The sequence below is a fragment of the Ictidomys tridecemlineatus genome, chromosome 5, assembly GCF_052094955.1.
Source record: "Ictidomys tridecemlineatus isolate mIctTri1 chromosome 5, mIctTri1.hap1, whole genome shotgun sequence".
Classification (NCBI taxonomy): domain Eukaryota; kingdom Metazoa; phylum Chordata; class Mammalia; order Rodentia; family Sciuridae; genus Ictidomys; species Ictidomys tridecemlineatus.
The window spans coordinates 188,528,462-188,554,475 of record NC_135481.1 but is presented as its reverse complement, the minus strand read 5'-3'; the positions used below and the strand labels follow the sequence as shown (position 1 = coordinate 188,554,475).

The window sequence follows — 26,014 nt, the reverse complement described above, 5'->3', positions numbered from 1 at the left end:
GGGATGCATGGCACCTGGACGGGTTCCCCAGCCCTCAGTGTCTTGCCTGTGGACAGGATCTAGAGGCCACCAAGCCACCAGGAATAGTGGGCTGGGGAATATGGAGCTCTGGAGGGCTCCCGGGTGCTCGGACCTCCCCCCGTGCTGTGGGCATGGTAATGACAGCACCCCCTGCGTGGTGACGGGGAGCGTCACCAGAAACCATGTGTCACTCCCTTTGTGCTTGTGGCCAGCACGTGTTAAGCAACTAAGCACTTCCCTTGCATGAGCTCATCTGATCCTGCACAACCACCCCGGGAGGCGGAAACTATTATCAGCCCCATTTTCCAGATGAGGGACACTCGGTGACTCACCCTGGGTCACAGGGCTAGAAACAGCAGGGCTGGGGCTGGAGCCAGGGCAGTCCCTAGCTCTGGGCCCTGCACCGTGCTATCCCAGCAGATGACAAGCCTCAGCCACAGTGTGGGGTGGAGCAGACGCTGGAGGCCAGAGGGACAGAAGGAATCTGGTGTTGGAGGAAAGAGGGGAGCACCGGCCTGACATCAGGAGGAACTGATCACGGGGTCAGGGTCACCTGTGAGAAAAATCAGCCCTGGGCCACACGAGCTAGCAGGACCAGCCGGACAGGCACATAGGACCTGCTGGGCCAAGTGGGCAGGGCTAGCCAGCATCCACAAGTCCAGAGGAATAGTCACTTGGAAGAGGGGATTCAAATTCCACTCCCTCTTTACTTTCACCCATTCCCTGTAGGCTCCCAGGGACATTTTAGGAAAAGGAGGCTCGGAGGATTCTGTGGCCAGGTGAGTCTGGAATTCCTCCATGCCATATTTGTGGTCTAGAGATTTGCAAGGGACACAAGCAAAATAAAGGCTCTGATATGTCCTTCAGAGCCTCCTGTTTACTCTCTCCAGCTAGCACTCGTCCCACGAGCTGACCACGAAGCCCTCTGCCTGTGCCTGGGGCACCCACCGACACAGTTTGAGAAAGGCTGGCATAGAACAGACTCGACAATCTTTTCCTTGAAACAACATTTCTGTGCCAGTCATTCAACTTCGCTGTTAAAGCACCCAAGTAAACGGCCCTGGTCAAAAGGGCAACAGACTGGCACGTCACCACGCACGTCACCTCCCGGGTCTCCAGACGTTCTTCTCCCCGTTTTCCCCAGTCATTTAAAAATACGAGGGCTGGGGGTGGGGCTGGGAGGTAGAGCGCTTGCCCAGCTTGTGCCGGGCCCCAGGTTCCATCCCCAGCACTGCAAAAGGACATATTTATACATATGAAATAGTAAAGTAAGTGTGTATGTGTGTGTGTGTGTGTGTCCTTTTCTTCTCCCAGGTGCCCCAAATGGGCTGTGGGCTGACTATGACCACCAAGGTTCAGTTATAGGGCAACGGAAAACTCCAGTTCTTTCTAGAGCCCCCTTTCAAGTCTTAGGAACATGGAAAGGGGGTGAAGAATGGAGAGAGGAGTGAGGCACCTTCGGCAGAGAGAGAGGCCTGGGAAGCAGGGCAAGAGTGTGGCTCTCTGCTCCATGGTCCCCGGCATGGCCTGTGGCCTGGGTGAGGGTACTGAAACTCAACAGAGGGGCGTTCCGGATGTTCAGGGCACTCCCTCCTCTCACCCAGACCCAAGTTACAGGCCTTGTAAACTGTTCCTGCTCCCCACTTCCTACTGCCACGTCCCTGAGAAAGAGGTAGGAAGAGACACCTCTTTGATTAAATCACCCTCGAGACTCTGGCCCATTTTCTCCCCAAGCTCCAGATCACAGTGGTGGGCCCAGACAGGAAGGAAAAGGGGCAGAGCCCAGGAACTAGAGAGGAAACAGTGATTGAACCAGCTCTGGTGTCTGGGTCCACCTGGCAAAATCCAGCATCATTGATGTAGAAAGAGAGCCAAACCCTGGGGACATATTTGCTGCTTGAGCGGCAAAGAGCCAAAGTAGAGGAAAAAAAGACCAGCGCACGGCAGAGGGTGAGAACGGGGTGTGCAGAGAGGAAACACCATGGTGCAGACGGAGAAATGCTCCACCTCCCTCCCCGGGAGAGGAAAGCAACGGGAACCCCAGGTGCTATCGGTCCTCCATCAGGCTAGCCAGGGTGGGCAAGACGGAGAACTTGAGCAGAGAAGGAGGGAAGCAGGCTTGCTCATGGATGCATAGGAGCGGGGCCAACTGACAATATCACAGCAGCAACAGGCAATGTCGCTTTCAGGAATTCATCTAGAGCTACACCCACTCCACTGGAAAATGACCTGCCTGCCTGGGTTTGCTATTGCGACCTGTTTGTAAGAGCAAGAGATTGGAAAGCCCCAGGCATCCACCCCAAAAGGCAATAATAATAATAGCTTCAACTCTGTTAACTCTGGCTCTCCTTCGTGGGTCCTGTAGTCAGGTCATGTTCTAAGTCCTCCGAACTTAGAGTATGATCTGGGGACCTGCAGCCTCGGCATGCCCTGGGGGCTGTCCACAAAGGACCTTCACCCAGTCCAGCCAACTCAGAATCCACATTTTCACAAGAACCCTGGGGAGTCCCCATACACATGAAGGCACTATTGTAAACATTCGTCTCATATGGACCCGTAACAACCCCGTGGCCCAGATTCTTGTCACCTGCATAGTGGTGATGAGGAAGCCAAGGCTCTGACAGGTCGGGGAAGTTGTTCCAAGTCACACGGGGAGGGAAGGCGAGAGGACATGGACCCTACGAAGTCATGTAAGTCTTACAATGAACTAGGAACCTCTTAATGATGAACAGCATCCATCTCCAAGATAAGCTGTCAGATGAAGAACACACTGCACCATCATTTGAAGAACAAAAGGAAAGTAGAATCTCTGTGGAAGCTCTTGAATACCCAGATAGCATCGCTGAAAAGGAACTTAGTAACAGGGAAACAGGAGTTGCCTCTGGGAAGTGGAACTCAGCAGATGAGGGAAGGAAGTTGGAGGGAAAGTATTCACTGTCACACACTCCCATGCTGTTTGACTATGAGGTCATGGGCCTACATTTCCTGTTCCAAAATAAATGAAAAAACATTTTTTTTCCTTAAAACTGGTGGAAGGAAGAAGCTACATGCCCAGAAACCACTCCCATTTAATTAGAAACACCATTTGTGGGGAGGAGAAATGGCACGGCCCACCACTAGCTCCCCACTCATCTTCCTGTGCCCTTGTCACAGGAGGTGGGTTGTGAGGGAGGACAGGTGCCCGGGAGGCCCAGCTACAATGGATTCCAGGACTGAGGACTCGGAACCACTCACATCAAGGGCACTAATGCTTTGGAAGGTGCAATGGTCCTTAGCCAGGGGCAATTCTGTCCCACAGAGGACGTCTGGCAATGTCTGTAAGCACTTAGGGGAGACCAGAAGACACTATGGAGCCTAGAGGGGGAGAGGCCACGGGTGCCACTGAATGTGCTCCAGTGCCCGGGCCAGCCCAGGCTGCCGTGCGTCACGAGGTGGAGAAGCTGCACAAGCGCTTGGACCGCTGTGTTTACAGGGCTCACCTCAGAGCCCTCCAAGGTGAGGTGCTGACAGAGGAGTCCTGGGGCAGCCCTAATTCTGCATCTCTACCACGAGGCACCCCACGGATGTGGGTCCACGGAGCCGTGAGGCCTGTGGCCAAGCTCGCTGGCTCCCTGTGAGGGGAAGGGGCTGTCGAGTCCTGGGGGAGGGGTGGGAAAGCCTGCTCCAGGAGCAAACAGCACACACACAGCCGCGGACCTCCTCACCCAGAGCGCGGGCTGCACCAGAGCCAGTGGTGGCGGTGGCCGGGGACTCACCATCCAGAGTCTCCACGGAGAGCTGCAGGCCCAGGTTGTGTCTTGGGTTGACCACCCAATGGTTGCTGGTGGCTGTGATGTCGAACACCAGCCAGCCCTCCTCAGAGGCCCAGAGGGTGCGGCTGTCGAGCAGGAAGAGGTCAGACTCCCTGTGAGAGAGGAGGAGAGACACAGGCCCACGGTTAGCCCATCATCGCTCAGTTTCCCCAAAGCCAACAGAGAACAGAGTCTGCGGGACAGGGAGCCACGACGGGGGCCACTTGTTTCCCAAAAGTGACCAAGCAGACCAGGACCCCGGCACAGAGGGCTCTCAGGAGTCGTGGTGGGGAAAGGGAGCGCAGAAGAATCACAAAAAGACACACGCAGAGGACGCAGGTGCTGCCAGGAAATCTCATTCCACCACGTGCTGGGGGAGGGGCTCCAGCAAGAAGAGTCATCAAGACACCCAAGGCCTGTAGGCTGCATGTGGCTGGGACAGACCTGGGGCGGAAAGTGACGATTCCTCACTTACTACAGCAGAAATTCACCCTGCGGAAGATGGTGGATGGATGGGTACACAGGAAGGTGGATGGGATGAATGGGTGAATGGGATGAATGGGTGAATGGGGTGGGTGGGTGGGTAGATTGGCAGAGAGATGGGTGGGTGCAGGTTTGGATAGCTAGATGAGTGGACGGGTGGGTAGGTGGATGTATTCTGCATACAAGGTCTTCATAACATCTCTTGTGAGCATTTAATTGCAAAGACTCCGTTTTAATACTTTGGGTCCTGCAATATTCAGTTAAAATACTGGAACCCCTAATGTGCCATGTGCCAGGGATTGGAGTGGCACGACTATGTGGGTAGCAACTAGAAGTCTAGTGAGTCAGAGGCCACAGGTGGCCAGGAACGTGCTCCAGTCTGATGAATAAAATGTAATTTATTCCACCAGTCTGGCTCCTGCCCCGGGGCATTGGTAGTCTCTATCATCCCTGGAGTTAACTAACTTTCCTTGGGGTTAAGGTGAATTTTCTCTGCTCATACCTAAAGATGTGGGATGTGGCAACTCTTAACTGAGTTCTGACCGCGTGCCAAGCTCTGAGTTGAGATGTCTGACCAGCATCGTGTCACTGAGTCTTACAACAACTCTACAAGGCAGATAATATTGCCAATGCTATTGTTCAGATCTCAAATTGAGGTTCAGAGGGTGGAGTTGTCTGCCCAGGGTTATTCCACTGGGACAGGGTCCAGGCAGGTGGAGCCCAACCAGGCTGCCTGCAAGCCCAAGCCTGCAATGTCACATGAAGACAGAGCTTGTGGACTTTACCTTGGCTCTGGAGTAGCTTGTTACAAAACACGCCACTAAATCTCCTGCTGGAGCCAAGCAGCCATGCCCCTTTGGATGAGGCACATGTCTCAGGTTGGCCCCAGTCCCCTCTTCCTACAAACAACTGCCAATCACCTCCAGTCATCATTCCTAGAGACCTCTAAGTGTGCAAGGGCAGCTGAATTACCATTCTGCTGAAGCCACAGTCCCTTAGACATTCCCCAGGCACATCAGCAAGCACGGCACAGGAAACAAGTCTTTGTATCAGCCAGTGTCTCTGATGATTTTAACTCGGAACTCACTAGCAACGCGTTGGGAATGAACAGGCCGCTCAGGGAAGCCCCAACGGGGATGAAGAACCAGGCTCAGAAAGCAAACGCGGAGGAGGCAGGTGTGATGGTGCAGGACGGGTGGGGCGGGGATCCTGCTCTTCTTTGCCCTCTTTACACGTCTCCCTCCAAAAGTCTGGAGACGGAGAGTTTAGTTGGCCGGGTCAAGTCACACTCTGTGGTACGGTGGGGCTTGGCTTTCCCCACCCCATGCCCCTACAACCCCACCCTTTAATTCAGATTCAGAAAGTCCTGAACTCGATTCAGAAAGTGTTGAATTCTATCATGGGTTTGGTCTGAATATTAGTGTCCCTCCCAGAACCTATGTTGAAACTTAATTCCCAAGGTGTCAGTATCAAGGGGTGGGACCTGTCAGGGGCAATTAGGCCACGAGGAAGCCACCCCCTACATGGATTGGCCCTCGGTAGGGGCTTGAGGTGGGAGTCCCTCTTGTTCTTCCCCCTTTCACCACAGGAGGACGCAGAAGGTGCCATCTTGGAGCAGACAGACTCTGGCCAGGCATCGACTGTGCCAACGTCTTGGCTTGGGACTTCGCAGCCTCCAACTGTGAACCATAGATTTCTATTCCTTATGAATGACCCAGTCTCTTGCATTTTGCCAGAATGACACAAATGAACTAAGACAATGGGCCAGTGTGTGAGTGCTCAGTGGCCTCTAGTCTGAGGACCAACAAACAGCCACACACAAGACAACACGTCATCCCCAGCCAGCCACACTGGAGGCCCTCCTGATGCGCCAGAGGCCCGTCCTTCTCCATGACACAGAGAGGTTACAGCAGCAAGGAAGTCCTTCTAGAGCCACGTGGGATTTTAAAGACCCCGTGTTGGACTTTCTTCTCCAAAGTGAATCAAAATATTGAGTCGACTTTTCACGACCCATTTCCTTCTGCTTCTCCCAGGGCCCTGATTTCAAAACTTGCTCAGGGGATGTCCACGCGGCTTTCAAACTCACAAACAAGAATTTCCTGCTGTCTTCATCTCCAGTGTGCCTTGATGACTTTCCCATCCCTGGAGAGTTCCCAAGACCATCCATGAACCAGTGAGCGGCTCTGGACAATTCACAGATGGGAGCAGGGACACCGTCCAAGTCAAAACACACCCCCCCCCCACTGAGCCGGCTCCCGCCCCACAGGAAACATCCACACCTTAGCACAGAAGTCACAAACCTGGGTGGTGATTTTTCTGGAAAATCATTATTTGTAGGAAAATATGACCAGATATCTGGACAGGCTCTGGTGGACAGTAAAACAATGAATGGTAACCGAGGGAACAGCATTCGGCCTCACACAGAGGACGCCCTGCCAAACGATACTGAGTACTCTCATCATGGGCCAGGATAGCGAGGCCAGATGCTGCAGGCTGGCGCTGACTCACCCCTGAACCAGCAGGAACGAGGCGACTCCCCGCCCCAAGTCATGGTGTGCAGTGTGTCCCAGGCACGCCCGGAAGCCAGGCCCCCTCGGAAGGCACAAGAGAGGGGAGCCTCGCTGAGACGGGCCACGTGCGCTGAGCACAGGCTTTCCTGCAGACAGGCAGCTGGGCGGGAGGCTGGACACAGAGAGACACAGAGGACCAGGCAGCTGCCATCCCACGAGCAGCCAGACCTTACAACCAGGAAAGCGCTGAATGGGCCCTTTGTGACAGTTTTATTTACCTTGAATACAATGGCCTCCCTGACCCAGCCCAGGGAGAGCGGAGGGTAGGGAAGGCGCGCCAAGGAACCGGAAGATGATCTTCCCTTTTCGCCACTCCTGAAAACCCAGGTGCTTTCCAAGCTCCCCTCCCTGACTCTCCCTGACAGCTTCAGGCCCTGGTAAGGGTACGGGTCCCGTTTTACAAGACGACAGTGACGGTGGAAGAGGGGAAGCCACCTGCCCACAGTGGCAGGCCTTATTCATGACAGAACCGAGCCACAGCAAAGGAAACCTGCTCCAGAAGCCGGTACAGAAGCCACACGGCCTCCTTAGCCCACCGTCTCCTGGGGGCCCAGAGACGGAGGGAGCTGGGGATCCTGCTGTCTCACAGCATGATGGGGTGGAGCAGGTGCTGAGGGGCGCAGATCCGGGGGTGGAACAGCTAATCTGGGTCTCAGTCTGCTCCTCCGCCAAGCGGGCACAAGGCCATCCTTGTAGACAATTGGGAGGAAGAAGGGAAGCTCGCCTGGCCCCAGAGGCCAGCGCTCCCAGGATGTGTGTGCAATCCAGCTGGGCCCAGCGGTTACGCAGCTCGCCAAGACCCTCCAGGCAAGCCACCACATAGCCATCCAAAGACCTCACCTTTGACCCCAAAACATGTAAGGATGTTAGCAGTTGTGGGAGGCTAACATCCAGCACTTCCTGTTGTCTGCCCCCCCCCACCGTGCTGCTCTCGTGGCACCTGCTCTCACCTCTGAAGTCCACTGTGACTGGAGGACCTGGAGGCCAGCCCTGCCAGGTCTAGGCAGGGCTTGAAGGCCTGTTCAGTTCTTGGTTTTTTCCCTGGGGAGTCACCACGTCAGGAAAACCAACTGCACAGGGGAAGGTAGAGCCCACAGAGGATGAGGGTCTGTGAAGGGACTGAGAGAGGAGCCAGGCAGCCCAGGTGCAGGTGGCCCAGCCTCCCCAGGGACCACATGGGAACCACCCGGAGCAGAAGAACCACTGGCTGAGCCCTGCCCATACTACTGAGCAACAAAATCATTGTTTTGAGCCACTCCTAGGAAGTCCAAGAGAGAGAATCCAAACAAGGGTCACGCTGCTTATGACACAAAAGCTGAAATTGCCCCCTGGGGGACTGGCCAAGACATGGAGGCCTGTCCAAGATAAGCATGCCCTGCACAGCTGCTGCACAGGACCTGTCAATCCACTTGCAGTCGAGGGGAACACGGGGTCAGGAAAAAGGTGTTATAAAACACAGCGTGTCACGGGTGCGTTTCTGGAGAAAGATAAAACGCTCAAATGAGTGTGAGAAGAAATGGAGAATTTCAAGAGTTGAATAGGCATGAAAGAAGTCAAAGGAGGAATGAAAGATCTCCTGGTCCTCGCACCTCAGGTGGGTGCATCCTGCTCTTTTACCAAGATCTCTAGGCCACCAGTAGTCACTCCTCCTTCCAGAAGTGTGAGAGGAAGAGGGCAGTTCAGAGCCCGCACGGTACAGCTAGGTGCCGCTGACTGCCAAATCGGGGAGGGCCCGTTTGAACAGCGGTCTCGAGAGAAGACGTACAGAGGGCCACAGGACACACGAAAAGATGTCCAACGTCACGAGCTGCTAGGAAAAAGTAAGTCACGGCTACAAGACAGCACTCGACCCACTCAGGAAGGCTGAATAAAAAGCTCAGACACGACCGAGCATCCGGGAGGAAATGAAGAACGAGGCCCCACACACTGGCCACGGCAGGTGAGATGGCGCCATCGGTGGGGATGTGGCTGGACAGTTTCCCAAAAGGTGAAACATAAGCATCATTTCCAAATGACCCAGCTGGACCAGAGCCCTCCTGGGCACTGTGGCGTTAACACCTAACCGCCAGCCTGGGACACTGTTGCCAGGCTTGAGGACACCTCTCCCGGGGACGTGAAGCAGCTGAACCCCACCTGGAGGGGCAGCGGAGGAGCCGCTCATCATACCGCAGTTCCCAGCCCCTCTCGGCCCACTCCCCTGGAAAGTTCCACCCCGTGGAAAGTGGGTATTTTAGAATCTGGAGTGTAGGAGGGAAGTCCTTTTTTTTTTTTTTTTTTTTTTGCTTTCTGGCTACTTAGAGGCTATTTAGAGGCTGTGACCTCAAGGGCCTTCACCCACAACCTCCCCCCCCCCCAGGTGGAGAAAGATTCCACTGTGGGATGGAGGTGCAACCCCTCAGACCAGGGCCTCTAGGGAACTGCCCACTGCATACCCACGGCTCCAGGGAAGAGAGCCCTGACACGGGCCCTGGAAACCAAGCTGAGTCTGGGGTCTGAGGAGGCCCTGGCCCTGGGCACTCCCACCATAATTAAAAGGCCATGGGAAACATGGATTCCATCTGGGTCATGTAGTGCCCACTGCCTTGTCCCTCGGGATGGTTGTCCTGTCTCAGGGCCCAGCTTCAGAGCTGTGGGAACCATGCCTCCTGCCAGTCACCCAGTGTCCAGGGTCTCAGGGGTTGAGCAGGACCTGGGATCCACTGCACTGTGTGCAGACTGCGAGTGACCAAATGCGAGTTAGAATCTAGTTCCTGGCCATAACCGTGGGTGGGATGATCAAACAGTGCTGTCCACACCCATGCAACTCCCTAGGGACTCGGACACAGTCCACCTCCAGCAGGGACAGGTGCAAGCTGGGGCTTGGAAGGGTCCAGTGTGGTACCATCTACAGTCTCTCCAGGAGGCTGGGCCAGGACTGTGGCCTCAGCACCTAGAACCACCCCCTGAAGTGCTGCTCTCCTGCCCAGCAGAGTGGCACACGGTCCCGTCTAACAGACAGGCGGCACAGGCCAGGAGTGAGGAGGCTCTTCAGCTAGGGAGCACAAGCCCAGGCAGAGAGCCACGGGGAGCACGGCCCACCTGGGGTTGGGGGAGGCAGGTGGAAGGATGTGGCCATCCGTGTCGAGCGGCCCCGCCACCAAAGAAAGGAAAGTGGGCTTCAGATGACAAGGTGGGCGGCACAATGTGCCCCTAAAAGGCCCCGTCCCAGCCTCAGGCCCTCGAGTGCACTATCTTACATGGGAGGAAGGGTTTTCAGGTGGGATTAAAGGATTTCGAGCTGAGAGAAGATCCCAGATTTCCAGATGGGCCCAGGGTCATGTCAGAAGTCCTCACGAGCGAGCGGCCAAGGTGGCCGTGACAGCAGAGGCCAAGGGGCTGCAACAGCTGAGCCCCAGCTAAGGAGGAGGCGCCCGTGCTGCCTGGGCAAGGCCTGGAGAAGGCGCTCAGCCCTTCCAGCCCATGGCGCGGGGCACCAGGGGGACCCTCTTCAGACTCCAGCCCTCCAGAGCTGTAGGAGAGCTCACCCGTGTGTGGTGAGCCCATTGAACTGCTGGTCACTTGTCACAGCCGCAATAAGGCTCCATCCCTGCCACCCGGGAGTCCTCTCCCTCGGGGCTCTGCTAGGAGCTGGGGAGAGAGGCAGAGCCCTGGGCCCAGAGGCTGGGGGCAAGTCCTGAAAACCCTGATCAAGTTCAGGGAGAGGGTCCTCTGGGTGAGGAAGAGGAAAGGAGGCCCAGCCCTGGGCATGGTGTAAGAGGACGACCTGTGAACACCAGAAGGATGTGCGGGGCCAAGGCAGCCAGGGGCTGGACCAGTGCTCCTGGCAGAGGGCAGGATGTGGGCAGCGTGGTGAGAGAGACAGCAGGAGAGAGCAGGTGAGCAGGGGTGCAACCTGCAGGGCTCTGGCTGCAGGAAGGCGGGTGCCGGGAACTTGCTGCGTGGGGAGTTTCAGGCGGGTGGAGGACGCTGCATACCAAGCAGCTCCAGTGGCTCCCCTCCTCGTGCTGAGGGCACCCCCACTCTGCTCTTTGGAAAACTGCAAGGCTGGACATTTTGAAGGCTGGCATGCTGTGAACGGCGGCTGGGCCCAAGAACATTCCTCAGAGGAGCGATCACGGGATGGCGGCCAGCGTTCCCAGGCCAGCGGGAGGTTAGGCTGAGTGGCAGTGGCTGAGGGGTGAACATGGCACCTGCAGCCAGGCCAGGGCACAGACCGCAGCCTGTGGGGAAGTAGGAAAGCCTGGAAGTGGATCAAAGGGCTCCAGGAAGCTGGCCTTGGTGACCAGTGGCCGCCGGGCACCACTGAATTGGGCTGCAGGGCCCCTCCCCCACCCTGGGCTGGGAGCACCTCGCCTCCACCTCAGGGAATGCCCTGCTTTTCCACCAGTCGCCCCAAGACAGGAAGATGAAGGCAGGGAGGCCAGAGCTTTTTAAAGCACTTTTTTAAGGCTGTGCACATCCAGGAAGACTAAAATTAAGTCCCCTGGGAGAGAGGTGGAAAAGTACACAAAGTAGAACAATATCCTCCCGCCGCAGACAGAGCTAGGACAGCCCACGGCTTTCCTACCCACCACAAGACTCTGCTAGCCACTGCCAAGGGAACCCACTGGGCATGTGTGCAGAGCCTGGGCCACTCCTGTCCAGCACCAGGAGGCTGCTGTTGTCAGGGTCAGAAAGCAAGACAGCAGCCATTAAGTGCCAGGCCTCATTCTCCCCAGCTGCAATAGGAAGGGTCCAGAGCTCATGGAGGTCTCAAAGACACATTCACAGAGGGCCCGAAGTCAAAAAGGCTCCGTAGTGAAACACAGTTGCAAAGCACCGGTGACACAGCACTCCTTGGAGGGTTCACACTGCACATTAGCACTCCAAGACTCTGACAGGTCCTGCTGCAAAGAAATGCCTACCCCAGGCAAAGAGGTGCCTAGAAACTCCCCAGCTGGTGCATGCGGGAGGGTGATGGAGTGGGGCGTCAGGAGGGAAGGGAATCACAGCAAGCAAGCAAGCAGAGGTCTGGGGGGAAGGCACATCCTTTCTCTGAGGGTGTCCCAGGGTGGTCCTCGGGTCACATATTGGGTGGCCTGGGATGGTAAGTATCACACACGAGCTTTGAGTGGAGGAAAGTGGGAGTGGAGTCCCAGCGGAGAGGTCCTGAGCAACCCGACCTCTGTCTGGAGGCTATTTTGTTTGTGAAATGGGGATAACGATGGGCTCGTTCTGGGGATGGATTACATGGGATAATGCAGTCAAGATGCCAGCACAGAGCCAGGGGCCGAGGCTCCTAGATGTTTGGAGCAGAGCCCAGTGTAATGTGAATCTCACCACTGGGCTGACCCAGCCCCAGCCCCAGCCCTAAAGCAAGGAGCTCACTGCCACATCGTAGGGACTCTGGTTCTAGAAGCAATGATCTTAGAGTAGGCTGAGGCCCTACACCTGGAGCCCTCTCACAGCGGAGGCTTTGACATCAGGTGGCTGGTGGCCAGGGAGCGGGCCTGGACCCTCCAGCAGAAGTGAAGGGAGCTGAGCATGCTCCGGGGCGGCCTCAGGGTCCTACTTGCACCCTTCTCAGCCCATGACCCACTCCCCAGAGCAGCTCGCATAGGATAAAAGCGCAACTGCCCTGCCTCAAATCCCCTGTGAGCTCTTAACATTAAAAGCGAAACTCCCTCCATGTTCCCTAACAAGGGAGACTGTGTAACTGACCAAGGAACTTTAGGGAGAGAACGAGGCACTGTCAAAACTTCCAGATGAGCACTCGGGGGCCCTGGTCACCCTCCCTGTGGAGCGGCCCCAGCTGCCTTCAGGCCCTCATCTAGACTCCGGCCCACCCCGGGCCTTGGCACACCCTGTTCCCTCTTCCTGGCACACCAGTCCTCACCCTCTCACCTCCATCACCCCTGCCATTCTCCAGTCCCCAGAGACTGGGCATCTCAAAGCCCATGCCCCCCGTGCAGCCCCAAGGCCAGATTTCACGGGGGCTCATGCCGTTCTTTGGGTCCCCTCATTCCCTACCAATTCTAAATTCCTTGTTGGCAAAGCACAACTGCACTAGCCCAGCACCCTGCGCCTAGCACCCAGCGGAGCAGTGGGCCTGGAGGCCATGTGGACTGGTACACAGGCACCTCCGGGCTCCTCATGGAAGAGGAGGCCACCAGCCTCACCAGCCAGCTTCACTTCCAATAATTCCTATTGTTAAAGAAAGAAGAGAAAAGGTGTTTTCATATTAGGAAGGCACCTCCAGAAACGGCTGAGTCCCTGTTTCCTGGGGCACTTAGCCCACCAGCTGTGCCCTAACTCCCGGGTCGCAGGCTGGTCATCCACACTGGCTGGGCGGAATCCCAGGCCATCCCCAGGCTGCCTCCCCAAGTCCCACTGTGACCTGGGGACTGTGGATTCCAGCTGTAAAACCACCCCAAACTGCCCCCATCTGGAAACTGCCAGATCTTTGGGCTTCCAGCTTCCCTTTCCTGTTTCCTGTCCCCTGTCACTCTGGGGCCCCCTCCTTTCCCCACACCAGGAAAACCAGGCAGAGGGCTGTGTGCTCTGACCTCAGTGAACATCAGGACCTTGGGAGTCCCCCCACCAGGCCTCGCAGGGAGCCCCATGGAGCTGTCCCCACAGCTCTGGGAAGTCCCACGGGCGAGAGCAGCTGCCTGGGTCTGGGGTGCGGAGGTGGATCTTTCTAGACTTTCCCTGGTTGCCCCATTTCCGCCAGCCTCCAGCTCCAGACCAAAATAGAACAAGGTAAACTCGGCCTCTCTGCGAACACTCAAGGAATAAACAAACCAACACAAACAGTTTCAGGCTGCGTCATCTTCCCAACGTTAAAAAAGAAGAAGAGCCGGAGGCTGTTTTCAGGTTCCAAATCCAGAGACTAAAAAGTGCACCAGACTCAGAAAGGAACTGGACCCAGCCGTGGGTCGTGCAGATGAAAGCAAGGCCTTGACCAGGCGCAAGATTCTCCATGGCAAAGGACACCTAGAACAGGTGCAGGGGCTGTCGGAGACTCAACCTGAGGACAGCGTCCCCAAGCAAGGGGGGTGCCAAGAAGAGGAAAGCGAAGGAAGATATCTTGCACTCGGGGCACCGGGGCTGGGCCAGATGCTGCCCTCGAGCTGCAGAGCCTGCCAGCCACCCAGCAGTACAGACCCTCACCCTGTCATGTTTTAGGGACTCTCAGAGGCACATCGAGTCAGTACTTGAAAGCAAGTAGTTTGAGAGGTGACTCCGTGAACCAACTGGAGGGCAGAGCAGGGGGACAGGCATGAAAATCAACCAAACAGGGCTCTGGGCATCCAGGGCACAAACCCATGGAGACCTGTAGGCCAACTGGGGAGGATGGGGGGCTGCAGATTCACCCACCAGCTCTGGTCACCATCCAAATGCATGTAGGCACCACGGGATATCTCCACTTGGTGAGCCTGCAGAGCTGCTCCTCAGCCGTGACATACTGTGACATGCAGCCGAGCAGGGCCACCTGCTGAAGGACTCCACACTCCATTTAGCCCTCTGCTGCCACCATTTTGAAACCCCTGCACATTTTCAGCATGCATTGACACCTGGTTCTGGGCCCTGCAAGCTGTGTGTCTGGTCCTGGGAGCTTGTTTCTCAACCCCAGGGACAGCATCTTCTAGCTCCTGCATCAGATCAGTTGGCATTAGTGCTGCCAGGTGGTTCTGACAACCATTGGTTAGTTTAGGCCCTGCTGCCCCAGACGGAAGTCTGTGGGCTATGGAGCTGAGTGGTGTTGGTGGTGGTGGCACGGCAGCTTGAGCAGATGAAAAGGAGGCAGGAAGGGGACACATGTGGCCAGCTCTACCAGCCTCATCTTAGCCCACTGTGCAGTATCTCTAGATCTCTCCTCCTAGGTGGGCACCAGGCCCCAGGGGCTCTCCTTCTAGATGCCTAAGGGCATCCAAACTGGGCATTCCTGCACATTGACATGCTCCCTGCTACTCCATCAGGGGCCACAACCTGTGTCTGGAAGAGTCTTGGTCACACACACCTGTGTGAGGAGGTATGACTGGCACCTAGTGGGTGGAGGCAGGACAGCCCCACCAAGAGATCAAATGCCAGCCGTGCCAAAGCTAACACACTGCCTTAAATGGAGGCTCATAAAGACATAGATACTGAGTCCCCATCCCCTGGCAGAAGGAGGGGTGAGACTTGGTCTTCGGAACCCCCTGCAGGAGTGAGCCTAAGTCACCCTGCAGGGACTCTGTGTGACACCAAGGCCTCACTATCCCCCTAGGCCTTTCTTGGAAGCAGTTTCTATCATTCGCATCTGTCCCCATGCAATTCCCGTCTCAGTGTGGGCCTTGGGGAAACCCGACCCGAGACCAGGGGCCCAGAGGCTTCCATTGGTGGCAGCTTCAGTGAGGAGTCAGGAAGAGCCCAGGGGCAGCAGGAGAGGCCCAGATCCACCAGCCACACCATGGCGTCTCTCAGAGGAGGAGGGTGGCCGGCGCGCTGGAATGCAGGCCAATGTCGGCTTTCTTTTCCGTTCTTAGAGTGGCAAAATGGAAAGCCACGGTCGTTTTTAAGAAACAAGAAGAAAACAGGGCTGTCTGGCGTGGACAAAGGAAGAGCCAGTTTCTGAAGAACTCTGAGCATTTACCCAGAGGCCTACCCCTGGCCTGCACTTGACCTAACCAAGGTCGGCCTTCACCACCACTGCTTCTTCCATGTGTCCTCCTGGTACGCCCGAGTTCCCCATCCCTACAGAGTTGACATTTGAACAGGCACTTTTCTTCCCAGCTACAGATGACCGCTTATGACCAAATTGAAAAATATTAATTCTCTTTGTCTCCTGCCAAAAAGGCTAAAGCAATTACAGGCCTGATATGAAACACAGATGTTAATACAGTTGGAAAAATAGGCTTCTATAGGCGAGCAGAGGTCCTGATCCGAGTACGAAGAGCTTTTGGAATTAAAGTGCCAGATCAAGTTATCCAGACAGCCCGATCCTCAAACCCATTCTCCCCAGATACATTCCAGCCTCAGGAACCCGGGTCACAGTACACACATGGACATCTCCCCGCGCTGCCAGTGAGAGCCAGCCTACCCCTGGATGCCCACCAGCTCCAAATAATATAATTATAATCATCACAGGGAAACTTGCATAGGATCGAAAGTAGTATAATTACAGGCAATTTTCACTTTTTGGAAATTGAGCTCAGATGCTGGAGAAAGATTGCAAACAAGACATTCTTTCTTTCAGTTCTGGAAGAGAAGTCGAGTTGGAAAGTTTGCTGGGGTGGACCAGCCTCGGGGCAAAGCCACTGGCCACCACTCACTCATACAACAGGTATCTGGCCTGCGTGTCCTGGTGCCAGCACGATGTCCCTACCAGCGCCATCTGTGAGCCCAGGAAGCCCACACCCTCAAGCAGAGGATAATCTGGTTCAGCCATCCACCCACGGGACAGATGTCTTAGCGCCTACTGTGCGCTCAGCTCCAGGTATAAAAGACAGATGACAGAGAGAGAGGGAACCCCCACACAGGTGCAGCGCCCATCGTGGCAGAGGGCCACCCACACAGCCGCTGAGCACCCACTCAGCTCAGCCACCGCCTGCCCAAGGTCACGCCTGGACCTGCCCAAGGTCACACCGCTTCAAGGGGGCAAGTCGTTTGTCTTCTCTGCTTCGGTTTCCTTCTGGGGAAAACACAATGTGTCCCAATTCATAAGGTCACCATGAGGAGCAAGGAGATGTGCATTGAGAGGTCACGTCGGGGAGGGTGCTGGGAGGCTGCGGCCGCGATCCCCCTCCCGTCCTGCCTGCCCCGGCTTCCCACCACGGGGAGCTGTTATGGAAAGTACTCAGGAGGGGCACACAGGAGGCAGGTTTTGTCGTCACTGCACTCTTCTCCTGGTATGTGGCCGCTTTGTGGCAAAGTAGAGGCTGAAGGACTGCGTGGGGATTGTGGTCAAATCCACCCAGCGGTCCAGAGAGCAGCCCTTCTCCAAGCCAAGCCTACGTGGGCAGCAAGACTGATGTCCACCCACCCTGCCCCAGGTGGGCCAGTGCCTGCGGGGAGTCAGAATCCCGGCCACCACCAGGCCCACTCCACATCCACTGCGGGCAGACAAGTCGGTTACAACTGATGCGCCACCACCACCGGCACCGTCCCCAAGACGCCAGGCTCGAGAGGAAATACGGAAGGAAATAAAAGGCACAAAGATCAAAAAAGCCACCAAGGCCCACCAGATGGCCTCAGACCGCAGGACAGGAAGCCAGCGGGATGCTGAGTGGGGCAGGCCAGAGGCACTTCCAGCACTCCCTGGGTTGGACACAGTGGCTTGCCGTCTCTGCCCAGCTGGGTGGTGCTGAACACAGGCTTCTTCCAGAATGATCTGTGCAAACCAGTGAGAGGACCCCAAGGGGAACCGAGAGGCACTAAGGGCTCGTCACTCCTGCCCAAGCAGCTCAGAGCTGGGATTTTGGAGGGGGGCCCATAGAAGGGGCCCACAGGGGAAAGGACCAAGGAGGCCCTGACCAAGCCTGCTCTGGGCGGCTGTCCCCAGCCTTCCAGGATGTCCTGGCTGTGCGGGGACTGCCAGCTGCTCCTGCCTTACCCTCTGAGGAGCTTCCTGGGGAGCTGAACAGCACCTCCTGAGAAGGCAGCTCCAAACCCGAGCTCACGCCCTGGGGCTGAGGTGTAGTGGCAAGGGGCAGAAGCCAGGAGACGTGGGACCCGGCACGTAGGCCTTCAGGAGCCAGAGCCGGGAGGGATCTCCGCCCGCAGCCAGCCCTTTCCTGTGCCACGGGGACTGACAATCAGGGTCTGGACCACAAGTTGGGCTCCCTCCTGGAGGAAGAAAAATAGTCTTCTCCGAGAGAGCAAGCCCAAGGGGCCAGGGCCTGGGCCAGAGAGCTCTCTCCCCTTCCACCTCCTGGGCGCGTCCGTCAGCCCACAGGTGGGACGCAGATCTTAACGGCCAGTTCTCAGCCTGGTACCCAGGAATCGCCACTTTTTAAAAAGCCCCAGTGCCCAGTGGAACCTGCCACGTATTCAGGCTTTAACTGATTCTCATGCATCAGCATCATCGATTCTAAGGCACAGCCAAGGTCCAGAGAGACAGCACACACTTGAGCCCAGGTGAGGGATGCCACAGAGACCAGCCCATGGTGCTACTGTGGCTCAGGGTGTGACGCTGGAATCTAAGAGACCCGAGTTCAAGTCCACCCAGGCACTTCCTAGCTACGTGACCTCAGGTGAGTTACTTCCCATCTCTGAGCCAGTCGGTTCACCTGTAAAACGGGGACCACAGGTCTTCAAAGGGCCATACCCAAGGTACGTAACAAAGGTGAAGTGTTCGCCACACAGTCACCAACAGTAAGCACCCAAAGAGATGCCTCCAACACAGGGGTGGGGACGTGCTCTGGAGCGTGGCTGTCCCTCTCTCTGCCCCAACATGCTCACGGGGCTGAAAGTCAGATCAAAACCTGCCCAGAATCTTGTCACCAAGACTTGAACCTGCATATAACGTGATCGCCACCCAAAAGGCCTCAGGGGAAGACGGGGTGGGGTGAGGATCCCTGGGGCCACCCTGAGGCCGCCCTGGGGTACAGGGACTGCATCCAGCCTCACAAGCCCTCCTGGGTCTCAAGCCCCTTTCTGAGCCAGAAGCTCAGTCCCTCAGCGGACCGAATCAGAGGCTGCCCTGGCCTGGCTCCCGGGGGCAGGCGAGAGCGGCCGAGCTGAGCCCTGAAGAGGAGGAGGACACTGGCCCAGGCCACGGAGCTCTGAGGAAGCTCCTTTGCAAGAGGAGAAGGATCGAGCTGAGGGCAGGTGCTTGTGCTCCTGGAGGCTGGGGCGCTGGTTGGCCGAGCAGACCCCCCACCACCCCTGCACATGCAGGCAGGGCCCCGTGCCCTGGGGTGGGCCGCAGGAGCTGCTTGGACAGAGCATTCCCACCCAGGGCAGTGCGGGGACAAGAGGGCTGGCCTGGCTGAAAGGAGCTTGTGAGCCACACCTCGGCCTCCCCTGCCGACCTCTCCCCTGTGGGGGACAGGCACACAACAGCCCCCTCTTCCTCGGAGTGACTCAGGCTGCAGCTGATCCAAAATCTTGGCACAGGAGACCACTCTGAGGTCACCCTGCTGGCAGCCAAAATCCCTGAGATGGAGCAAGGGACATTCTTCATCCAGCTGCCGACATCATCTCGACCTTGGTGGTGGCCAGGGGGGCTGGCCTCCACTTCCCCAGAGTTCTCAGAGGCCAGCTCTCAACACGTCCCTCCCTGGGCTGGGGAGGCTGGGATGGAGCACTCTGGCCTAGTTTCATGACTGAAGAGACCCCCACCCCAAATACCCTCCCCAGCAGCTGGAACCAAAGCTGGAGCCAACAGGGACGGGCAGGTCCAGCCCCTGGAAGCCAGGCCCAGCTTGTCCAGACTCAGGCCATGATTCAGAGAACGGGGTTAAGACCGAGCCCTTCACCTCCCCACCCTCCGCAAGGTGCCCAGAGCCAAGGCCACCAGCCCCAGACCTGCCTCGCAGCCCCACTTGCTCCCCAGCCGCCCAGGGCGGCTCCTCCACGTCTCACCAGCTGTCTGGGGCCGAGCTCATGCAGCGCCCAGGGCCATGGAAGGCCTCCAGCTCAGCTCATTATCGGAATTTAATCTGGATTCCGAGAGATCAAGAGGACTTGGTGGAAAGTGACTCCCACGAGGGGAGACGCTGAGGCCGACCCAAGCCGGCTAATCCCCGGCACCCCCGGGCTTTCCTGGAGCTCCAGCAGAGCGTGCCAGGCAGCCAGATGTCTCAGCCCTGCACAGCTGGGCAGCTGCTGGCGCAAGGCCACCGCTTCCTCAGCACAAAGACCAGGGTGGCTCCACGGCCGGGGTGGTGGGTGGGATCCGGGCTCTTTGGGGAACTGAGACAAGGGGCCCGGTTAGGGGCAGCACAGGTGTGCTCCACCCCTGCAGAGGTGAGAGGCTAGAGGCCTGGAGGCCCGCAGAGCATCCTGAGCTCAGACCTTCTCCCGCTGAGCGACCACAAAGCCCAGCGATTTAGCCAAAGACAAAGAAAAGGCAGAGATGGCGAAGCCAGCAGCTCTCCCTTTCCCACGGTGACGATGACAGGCCACCGCTGAGCCTGCAGTGAGCACCCCCCAGGTGGCAATGGCTGAGTAGGTCAACTCCTTTCTCCCTCCACACAGGCCTGGGAGGGAGGGCCAGGTACCCCCAATTTATACAGGAGGAAACTGAGGCCCTGGGGTTCCTGGTCCCCAAGGCCACACTGGTGCCTGGTGGCCGGATTCGAATCCATGCTCTAGAGTCAACACTGAATCTCAGGAAATGAATAAGTAACTTTTTTAAAAGTTTTATCCTTTTCGTTTCTGGAGAAGCGAGGAGCTCTTCATCCTTCTCTCCGGCACAGAAAGAAACCCGAGCAACCCACACAGCACGAGCCCTCCTCCCGCCCCCGCCTCCGACTCTGCCCCCTGGCTGCCAGGTGCGTCCTGCCTGCCAGCTGTCCCAGACCCTGTGGTCACTTCCTCTGCTGGGACACTTGCTAACAAGGAGCATGACCTCCCAGCAAGCCAAGAGCCATCAGAGACAGACTTCTGGCCACCAGCCCAGACACCTGTCTCACCTTACCTCCATCAGCTGCAGTGACTCAGGCCTTCTCCCCACCTGGGCACCCAGGACCCACCCTTAGACCCCTGTAAGGGGCAGGAGGCAGCCACCTCAAACTGAGATAGGACCGAGTGACTAGGAAGTCAGCAAGTGACAGAGGCAGCACAGGGAGCAGAGACCCCAGAGTGGGTCAGACATGTCTCTAGATAAAATACAAAATAGGGCTGGGGACGTGGCTCAGTGGTCTAGACCCCTCAGGTCAATTCCCCAAAAAAAGAGCTTCCCGTAAAGGCTCCGTCTCACCCTCAGCAAGACTCACGACCCTCATCAGCCCCTCTGACCTGAGGACTGCAGCCCCACCCTCTGCTGCAGAGAGTTCTTGTCCTTCAGTGCCCTCCGTGACCACCCTACCTAAGGCACACCTGCCCACACACCTGCTCCAGCCAGTCCCAACAGCTGTCCGGTCTGCTTACTGGCTCCTGTGTTTGCTTCTCACTTTCTGGATGCTGCATGGATTGGATCAGAGCCCCCTTAAGACACTCAAGTCCTAACACCTGGCACCTGGCCTCGGACCTTATCTGGAAGTAGCGTCTCTGCAGGCGTAATCCATTATGGGTGGCACCCAGGCCCGTGTGAGAAGAGGGAGAGCCAGACGAGGAGAACCCGTGGGAAAACAGGGAGCCACATGACCACAGCAGCCGAGACGGGGCTGGTCCGTGTGCAGCCTGGGAGCACAACAGCCAGTGGTCACCACCAGAAGCAGGAGATAAGCAAAGACCCCAGACAGGTTTTAGGAGGAACAGGGCACCCTGAGAGCTTCAGTCCAGAATTCAAGGAATAAGCCCTGCTGCTTTAAGCCACCCCAATTTGCGGTCTTGTTATCGCCTCCCTAGGAAAGATAATGCCCTCAATCAAAGCATTAGATGAGCCAGACGCAGTGACGCACACCCGTAATCCCGGCGGCTCGGGAGGCTGAGACAGGAGGATTTCGAGTTCAAAGCCAGCTTCAGCAAAAGCGAGGCACAGAGCAACTCAGTGAGACCCTGTCTCTAAATAAAATACCAAATAGGGCCGAGGAGCTGGTTCTGTGGTCGAGTGCCCCCGAGTTTAATCCCCGGTACCCAAAACAACACGGGATGAGGCCTGCCCTCGTGAGCCCCTCTCACTGGCTCTGGTGATCTGACTTCTGAGAACGGTGCCTGGCGTGGGGTGCTCAGTGGAGCTTCAACAGATACAGCACGGAACCCACGTCTCTGTGCAAACGTAGCAGCCCTGACCTCCACGTCGGCAGCCCGGGCCCCACTTGCAGATCCCTGACCGTCCATCCAGCACCTTCCCCAGGTGGAGCAGGGCAGGCGAGCACAGGACTTGGGAGCCATGGATGGAGACACCCCTCAAGGGAAGAGCAGCACGGGGCTGCAGAGGCGCCCCCAGGCCCAATCACCTGGTCCGCAGCAGGGCAAAGAGAACCGCTGGCTGAGGGCAGATCTGGGGAGTCTGCCAGGAGGTCGGTGCGGTGGGGGGAGTGGGCTCAAGGATGACACAAGTGGGCCCAGTTAGTGCTGCTGACCAACAGCCTCAGGGTGCCTGCCCTGCCCCAAGTCACCGGCCTTCATGAGAAAAATCAAGCACAAGTCTGTCCAAGAGTCCTGGGGGGAGGCTGTGCTGGAGCCCCAAGCAGCCTGAGGCCCCGGCTCCATCCCCAGCTCTGCAAAATAACAATAAAGAAAGTCCTGGGGCGTTTGTCAGAGGATAGACAAACCTCTAAAACCCCCAAGAATGAATCCGAAATTTCTCTGGAAGCTGTGCCTAGGGACCAGGTACAGCCCGCCAGGCTGCCGGGGCATCTGCCCGAAAGCCTTTAGGAAGACCCAGAGGTGATTACAGACACTGGCCCTGCCCCTCAGGCCATCCAGCTCCTTCCCAGGACCATCCCCTCCAGCAGGGAAGCAGCACAGGGTGGCCCTGGGCGGGGCCCTCTGGAATGGAAGATTTAAACCACACAGGGACACCCTCTGTCCCCTGTCAGACTGACAGGGATTGACAGCTTGGTTAAGCGACCTTGGTGAGCCGGCCCTGTCCCCTCCCTGGCTCGAGGAGAGACGTCCATACAACGTCCACAGGAACAACCCAGAAACCACGTGTGAGTCCAGTGCCCCACAGTCTAGGACTTCAGATGGACAGGCAAGTGTGGAGGAGACCACCTGCCGTGGCGCCACCCTGACCCGAGGAGGCCACGTCAGGGCCAGGAATGGCCTCCATGGTGGTGGTGGGGAGCCTTATCTATCCAAATACAAGTTTTAAAGGAAATACTTTTGTAGGCACGGCTCCAGCTTCTTCCCAAACCCTGGCCCAAGTCCCCATGTGGCCATGTTCTCACCAGGTGGCCGTGCGCTCTGGCTTCGGGCCACTTCCACTCTCACTTTGCAGAGTTTCCTTAGAAGGCTACGTGAGTGTGACGTGAGGTGAGGCAAGACACGGGACGCCCCACACAAGCCTCATTCTGTTGCCTTGTTTTTTTTTTTTTATTCGCAGTGCTGGGGATGGAACCCAGGGCCTCACGCATGCCAGGCAAGCGCCCTCCCACTGACGTTTCATGTTATCCACGGTCAAGATGACCCCCGAGACAGCGGCACTCAGCGGGCATGCGGCAGTGCATTGTAGGTTGCTGTCTGTGGTCAACACGTCCCCTTCCCACCTGAAGGGCGAGGGCTGACCATCAGAGGCAAACACCACCCTTCTTCATGAGCTAGCATGTCACAGCAGCAGGGGACAGTAGGAGTGTCACAACCCGAAATTAAAGTCTCTGAGCACCGACTCTGGCTCCTGACCTGGGGACTTCCAACACTGGGACTTCTCTGGATGTTTTGGGGGGGATTAGGATTGTGTTCCCTCTAATTACATTTTATTACAATGGCCACTTTCACTGGTGGCCTGACACCACGTGGGGCCTCGGAGTGAAGATCAGAGAGTGGGAGACCATCACCAGGATGCTCCCCCTGGGCCCGCCTGATCCAGGCCACCCATCAATCCCTGCATGGGCCACACACCCCAGGCCTCCTGGCCTCTTGTCTTCCTGCTCAGATTTGCTGATGATCCCCATGGTCATTTTAGAAAACTGTGACACACATCATGCACCCTCTTTTAAAGAGACACCAAGTCCAGACGTGGTTGGTGTCCCACGGTGGCAGCTGTGTGACGGCCGCTGCCCTGTTGGCCCATCCTGGGCCTGCACCCTTTCTTCCTCAGTAGCTGGAGGCAACACGGCCCCCAGACCCCGGCACCCACCTGCCCAAGTGCTCCTGAAGCACCTGGTAGACGCTGATCCGGAAGGTCTCGTTGTCGAAGCGTTCCCGGATGTAGTCCTTGTAGATCCGGAATTCAGCTGCCGTCACGGCTTCCCCTTCTGGGATCTTGGAAAGATCAAACCGGAACTCCCGATGGTGGTAGCGTGGGTGGAAGAATTCCTTGTCGTGCTCCACTGGAGGGGGAAAGCACACAGCAGTGCCCGTGAGTCTCTGGGTTTCCCGTCCCGGCTCAGAGTCCAGCACCCTGCCCAGGCAGCCTCGCCCACCGCGGCCCTGGTTACAATGATGACCTACTTGCAGCTCGGACCCTATGGTCATCAGGAACAACCAGAGCCTCACTCTCATCCAACCCGCTGGGAAGAGTGGGCACTGCCCACAACCACCCAGGAGGCCCTGACCAGACTCAAGTTCCAGCAGCTCAGACGTAGGTCCAAGTCCCCCCTTAGCCATTAACTAGAAGGGTGGCCCTGGACAAGGTGCAGGCAGACCATCTGGACTCCATTTCACCATTTTAAAAACTGATGAGGACCCTGCTTCACGGGATGCTGCGAGGAGTGAGTGGCCTGATTCACAGAAGCAAAGCAGCTCGCCTTCTCTCAGGACTAGATGACTGTTAGCCACTGTGGGTAACACGGGGCTCACTGGGCCTACCCGGGGGGACCTTAGGCCAGTGGCTCTCAGGCCCGCTGCTCATAAGTCACTGTGGACGCTTCTGAAAAAATAAGGATGCCCTGACCCGTGGTGGGCTGGTAAACGTTTACTGGCCAGCTCTGTGGGCCTTGGTCTGTAGAGTTTGCCAATTTCCATGGTGTAAATGCCGCAATCCAGGCAGATTTCAAGGTCCCATGGTGAGGCCCCTGAATGAGGCACTGGGAAGGGAGTGGACAGTAGCTCAGGCTGCGTGCTCTGCCCTGAGCCGGGAGCCACAGCTCTGGGGAGGGGGTCTGGTAGCGCACTCTTTTTAAAGCACCCCCAGATATTTCTAACCAGCAGCCAGGGCCACAACCACAGCCGTGGGCTGACAGCAGGAAGGCAAAGGTCGGAGCCGGGAGCTTTGGAACTGGCTCCAGGACAAAACAAGGGAAAGGAACTCAGCCCAGCCCCTTCCGCTGGCCCTGACGTTAGACTGCACAAGCACGTCCATCTCCCAGGTGGCCAACACCAAGACACAGACAGTCCAGGAGAAAGGTGACCCCAAGGTAAGGAGGCCAGGCAAAGAGCCTGGGCCCGTCCTGCCTCCTGCTACTCCTCCAGCCCCCATGCCACCATAGGTGGTGAGCGATCACATGGGTAAGGCACGAGAGCCAAGAGGTGTCAAGTGGCCTTCCCAGGGTCACAGAGCTGGGACTCAAACCCAGGTCCCACCCAAACCAGACACGGGCTTGACCTCTTCATACCCCACAGGCTCCCAGGGGATAACTCCTCCACCCACACATGGTGGCTCTAGGCCACATGCAGATGTCCCCTGTGGGCAGATGACCCCTATGGGCAGACAACTCCCACCTGCAGATGATCCCTACATGTCAATGACCCCTCCATACAAACAATCTCTTGCGTGCAGAAAACCCCAACATACAAATGTCCCCCTCCCTACATGCAAATGACCCCACAAACAAATGGCCCTCCCTTGCAGACAACCCTCACGTGCAGATGCTTTATCTCAAGCCAGGATATCTCCCCTGACTCCGCACATGCATCCAATTACCTTCTTCATGTCTCCAGTTGTAGGACTCAGAAAGCAATTCCAAATTAATTCCCAAAGCTCTCATGAATTAACTCTGCTCAAACGGGTTCTCTTCTAACATTTGCTCAGCTGAATGGACCCTCATCCATGCCTGTGCTCAAGTCAGACTCCCCAGAGTCACGGTCCCATGTCCACACCAGGTCCTATCAATTAGCTCTTCAATCATTCATTTCTCTGCAGCTCCACCAACTCAAGTCTCAGGGACTCTGTCAGGAGGTGGGGAAGGGCTACTGTGGGAACATGCCCTTAGCTAATTCTGTTTAGAGGTGTGCTCAGGGCTCTGGAGCATGGGGACACTGCAGGCACCCTGCTGCAGACAGCTCTCATGAAGTCCCTTTCTGCTCCTACCCCAGCAGAGGAGGGCTGGCAGAGTCTCTCATTGAGCACCCTCAGCTTTTAGCAGGGGCCGCCCTGCAATCATACACAGGAGCCCAGTGGGGTGTTTGCCTGGAATGCAGGGGGTCCCCAGCAAACCGCCTCCTCTGAGCTGCAGGATGGACCCTGCCACCACGCCA

General features: G+C 57.1%; 1 protein-coding gene across 2 annotated transcripts in view; it reads right to left on the bottom strand.

Annotated features, from left to right (window-relative positions):
- Bmp7 (bone morphogenetic protein 7) overlaps nt 1-26,014 on the bottom strand; it is a 69,669-nt gene that overhangs the window by 19,576 nt on the left and 24,079 nt on the right. The window contains exons 2-3 of one of the 2 annotated variants that reach the window (XM_040274729.2): nt 23,736-23,928; nt 3,726-3,925 (exon numbers count right to left, since the gene is read on the bottom strand). In XM_040274729.2, coding sequence (XP_040130663.1) covers nt 3,726-3,925; nt 23,736-23,928 — 393 coding nt within the window. The remainder of the gene's footprint in view (nt 1-3,725; nt 3,926-23,735; nt 23,929-26,014) is intronic. The other variant, XM_005327073.5, reaches the window with a different exon arrangement.